The sequence below is a fragment of the Penaeus monodon genome, unplaced genomic scaffold (genome assembly GCF_015228065.2).
Source record: "Penaeus monodon isolate SGIC_2016 unplaced genomic scaffold, NSTDA_Pmon_1 PmonScaffold_1844, whole genome shotgun sequence".
Classification (NCBI taxonomy): Eukaryota; Metazoa; Arthropoda; class Malacostraca; order Decapoda; family Penaeidae; genus Penaeus; species Penaeus monodon.
The window spans coordinates 5,001-10,000 of NW_023647972.1; the positions used below are offsets into that span (position 1 = coordinate 5,001).

Here is a 5,000-nt window from a genome sequence, read left to right on the forward strand (position 1 = left end):
ATCTGTGTGTGATCGATTTATTACACATTATGGCGCTTTTCTTTTTCTCTCAGCTTGGGCACAGTAAGGCAAAAGTGAAAAAAAAAAAATCCTCAGACGTGATAATTAATTTAGAAAACAGAAGACCAACAATTATTTTGTATAGAAAGTAAGAACATATAGAAAACGAGATAATAGATTTATATTAAAAGAGAATCACATAGAAAATGGAATACGGATGATCGCTTTATAGAAAACGAGAACGTATAGAAAAAGGGAAGACGATGATTACATAGAAAATGGTATATTACATAGAAAACGGGGAAAAACAAAGAGAACGGAATTCTAATGGATAGAAAATGGGTATATTACACAGAAAATGGAAATATCACATAGAAAACGAGTATATTATACAGAAAACGGGAGAAATACAAGAAAAGTGAACACTAATCCATAGAAAACGTTATATTACATAGAAAATTCGAAACAAAGAAAACGAAACCCTAATCCATAGAAAATGGGTATACTACATAGAAAATGGGAAACATACAAGAAAACGGGATTCTAATAATTACATAGAAAACGGATATATCACACAGAAAACGGGAAGTATCACACAGAAAACGGGAAGTATCACACAGAAAACGGGAAGTATCACACAGAAAACGAGAAAATCACACGGAAAACGGGGGATAAAACACAGAATCCAGGGATAACTCAAATAGAAACACAGAAAACCACAAAAACTTTCCAAAATCATCCTATAGAAAAAAAAAAAAAGATGCTAAAGATGATGATGATGATGATAACAATAATGTAGGTGAATAGAAGTGATAATCTTTTATAAAAACGATGGTTTTATAACTATAATATAATACATATACATATACTAAGAAACTCACACACACATATATATATATATATATATATATATATATATATATATATATATATATATATATATAAATTATTACATTATTTTTTATCATTATTTTCTTTCTACGTAATTCCAAAATTTATTTATAATTATGTGTATCTCCTTCTATACAATACAGTTTTTTTTATTATTATTTAATATCATTTTGATATTAAAAAGTTTTTATCACAATCTTTTTTTCCTCTTTTTATTTTCCTTTATTTTCATTTTTTCTTGTTTTCTTGTAATTCTTTCCTTTATTGTCGTGTTTTTTCTCTCTCTTTCTTTATTTACCTTTTCTCTCTCTCTCTTTCTTTATTTACCTTTTCTCTCTCTCTCTTTCTTTATTTACCTTTTCTCTCTCTCTCTTTCTCTTCCTTTTTCTCTATTTTCTCTCTCTCTCCTTCTCTTCTCTTTTCGTCTTTCTCTCTCTTCTCTTCTTTTCTCTTTCTTTCTATTTTTTTTTCTTCACTATTTACAAATTCGTTTCTTTTCCTGGTTTCTCTCTCTCTCTCTCTTCTTTATTCCTTTATCCCTTATTTATCAGTTTCTTTTCCATACTTCTTACGTCAGTCCTTCTCCCTCTCTCTATTTCCTTCTCTCTTTCTCTCTCTCTCTCTCTCTTCCATTTCCTTCTCTCTCTCTCTCTCTCTCTCTTTTTATTATTCAGTATTTCTCTCTTTCTCTTTCTCTTTCTCTTTCTTCCCATTCTTTTCGTTTTCTTTGTCTTCTCCAAACTCCGTTTTCTTTAGTCCTCTCCACAATGTCCGTTTTCTATGTACCTCTTCATGAAGTCCGTTTTCTTTATTCATCTCCACCAAGCCCGTTTTCTTTAGTCCTCTCTCCGAATCTCCGTTTTCTTCATCTATCTCTTTATCCATCTCCATGAATCCCCATTTTCTTTATTTCTCTCTCTGCTAATTCCCATTTTCTTTGCCTATCAACGCGAATTCCCGTTTTCTTCGTTCCTCTCTCCGGGAATCCCCGTTTTCTTTATTTCTCTCTCCGCGAATTCCCATTTTCTTCGTTTCTCTCTCCTGAATTCCCATTTTCTTCGTTTCTCTCTCCGCGAATTCCCATTTTCTTTATTTCTCTCTCCATGAATTCCCATTTTCTTCGTTTCTCTCTCTCCGCGAATTCCCATTTTCTTCGCCTATCTCCTCGACCCCGTTTTCTTCGCGGCCGAGGAGGAGGCGGAGGAGGATCCCCCGCCCCCGCCCCCGTCGTCGTCGTACGGAGACACGTCAAGGGTGACCACCCTCGAGTTCCTCCTGGTGAGCAGCTCGAGTTTGGTGGGATCCAGCCTGGGCATGATGACGCAGAGGAAGATGGCGCCCGTGGAGGCGTTGCGCGGCTGGATGGTCACGGGGGGGAAGGGCTGGCCCAACTCGACGAAGGCGCGGAGCCTCCGCTCCACCTCCGGGTACTGGTGCCGGAGGCTCACGCCTCTCTCCCCGAGGCGCTGGAGGATGTTGTGGTAGGTGGCGAGCCTCGTGGCGGGCGATTCATCATTGGAAATTGGTGGCAGCGCCGGATATCCCCTCGTGGCGGGCGGTTCCTCGCTGGAAAATGGTGGCAGCGCCGGATATCCCCTCGCGGCGGGCGGTTCCCCGTTGCAAGGTGGTCTTGGCATCGCCGGATACCCCCCCGTGGCGGGCGATTCCCCGTTGCAAGGTGGTCGTGGCATCGCCGGGTGCCTCGGGTTGCGCAACGGGGTTAGGATGAGGGTCTCGGGTTCTCCTTCGAACTCGCGGGAGATGAAGTTTGGTTGGGGGAGCGGCGCGAGGGCTGGAGGAGCGTTGGAGGAGGAGGAGGAGGAGGAGGAGGAGCACATCGAGACAAACCTTTGAGGGTATTTGATCAGGGTCCTTCCTCCTCTTTCTCCTCCTCCTCTTTCTCCTCTTTCTCCTCTTTCTCCTCCTCTATCTCCTCCTCCAACTTCCTCGGGAGTGAGTTTCAACTTGACGCACCGCGACACGCGCGAGAGGACCGTCCCCCCTCCCCCCATGCCCTGCCCCGCGCCTCCCCCTCCCCCCATCACGCAGATGCTCACGTACAGGACGAAATTCTCACTCGTATCGTACGCGCGACACAGCTGGCAGATCTTCCTGTAGACGGCCTCGCCGGTCTCCTGCGGCAGCAGGTCTTGGCTGGTGACGTAATGGAGCTGCAGGAAAGCGCTGTGTTCCTTCTCCCTCCGTCCCTCTTTCTCCTTCTCCTTCCTCGTCTCCTTCTCCTTGTCTTTGTCCTTCCTCCCCTCCTTGTCCTTGTCCTTCCTCCCCTCCTTCTCCTTGTCTTTGTCCTGCCTCCCTTCTTTCTCCTTCTCCTTCTCCTTCTCTTTCTCCTTCTCCTCGCCCAAATCCAGCAGGAAATTCTCCACCTCGGCCGTGTCCCTGAAGAAGATCTTTGACCGCCCCGCGCCCCAGGGACCTCACGCCCCTGCGCGCCACGACGCTCAGCTGCTGGAGGACCCTCGGCCTGTGGCGGAGGGCCACGGTGAGATTCTTGGCCAAGGAGCGGGCCAGGATCCGCGCGCAGTGCCTCTTGTGGGCGTCCCAGTGCATGCGCCGGCAGGGACGGGAGCAGTAGCGCGTGTGGCACTGGTGGCACTGCTTGTAGGCTTCCTCCGGCGCCGGCGAGAGGACCTTCCCGCAGCAGGGGTACTGGCACAGGCACGGCCCTCCGCCGGCCGCCTTGGCGTGCCTCTTGGCTTGACTCGCTTCCTCTTCCTCCTCCTCCTCTTCCTCCTCTTCCTCTTCTTCTTCTTCCTCCTCTTCATCCACACGTACGTTCTCGTTCCCGTTCTCCGACGAGGAATCGGGAGGGATGTTCATATGCCTCGGAGGAAGGTGGAACGTCACCCCTCTCCTGGGGGGGAGGGGAGGCATCAGGCGGCGCGGTAGGGGGGATCGGAGGGACCAGGGACGCGGTAGGGTGCAAGGGAGGGACCAGGGGCGCGGTATGGACCAGGGAAGGGACCAGGGAAGGGACCAGAGGTACGCTAGGGACCAGGGAAGGGACCAGAGGTACGCTAGGGACCAGGGAAGGGTCCAGAGGCACGGTAGGGACCAGGGAAGGGTCCAGAGGCACGGTAGGGGGGAGGGAAGGCATGAAGGGCGCGGTAGAGACCAGGGGCACGCCAGGAGGCACGGAAGGGGGTACCTCAGGCTTCAGGGAAACCAGGGGCTGAGCGCCGAGAACTGCGAAGAAACCGTCCCTCGTTCCGCCATCCCCTGAGGGCCAAGGCAGAACCCCTGGGGGCCAAGGCAGAACCCCTGGGGGCGGTTCCCTCCTGTTGCCTCCCAGCTGGTTGATGGGCCAGGCGGGGCCATCCACGCCCTCCGGAGGGGCGCAGGGGGCCATGTTGGTGACTTTGCCTGCGTGCGTGAGGGTTGCGGAGGTTGCCATGGCACTGGGCGGTGGCACTGGGCACCGGGCACTGGTGTCGATGGCTCCCTTGGCACTGGGCGGTGGCACTGGGCACCGGGCACTGGTGTCGATGGCTCCCTTGGCACTGGGCGCTTTATTTCTTGCAATTCCTGGAACATATGTAAAGGCTGTACACGGGAGGGGGGTGTGTGGGGGTATGGGGGTGAGGGGGTATGGGGTGGGGGGGGGAAATGACGGAGAAATATTGAGAACAAAAAAGATACGAAGAGATATTTTATATATATATTATTTTTTTTTTTCACTGTTGATTTTTTTTTTTTTTTTTACCTTAAAATATCACGAACATATATATATTTTTATATATATATATTTTTTTTTTTTTTCTTTTTTCTTTTACTTATAAATGTCTCTTACTTTTTTTTTTTTTTATCTATATATATATTTTTTTCCCATTTTTTTCTTTAATTTAGTAAAAAATAATAAAAATTTATATTTATTTTTTTCTCCTTTTTTTTTAGTAAAAATATTTTTTTTCTAGTGATTATTATTATTTTTTTTTTTTGTCTTTTTTTTATTATTATTATTTTTTTTTTTAATAAAAAGAGTAATAGATATTTATATTTATATATTTTTTCTGTTTTTTTTTTTTCTTTCTTTCTTTTCTTTAAGTAAAAATCTCAACCTTTTTGGAAATTATCATCATCCTTGTTTTATT

At 46.2% G+C, this 5,000-nt stretch overlaps 1 protein-coding gene across 1 annotated transcript in view; it reads right to left on the minus strand.

Annotated features, from left to right (window-relative positions):
* Positions 1–3,180: 3,180 nt before the first annotated feature.
* Positions 3,181–5,000, minus strand: part of LOC119569754 (wiskott-Aldrich syndrome protein homolog 1-like) — a 2,121-nt gene continuing 301 nt past the window's right edge. The window contains exon 2 of the mRNA XM_037917780.1: positions 3,181–4,452. Coding sequence (XP_037773708.1) covers positions 3,671–4,452 — 782 coding nt within the window. The 3' untranslated portion in view covers positions 3,181–3,670. The remainder of the gene's footprint in view (positions 4,453–5,000) is intronic.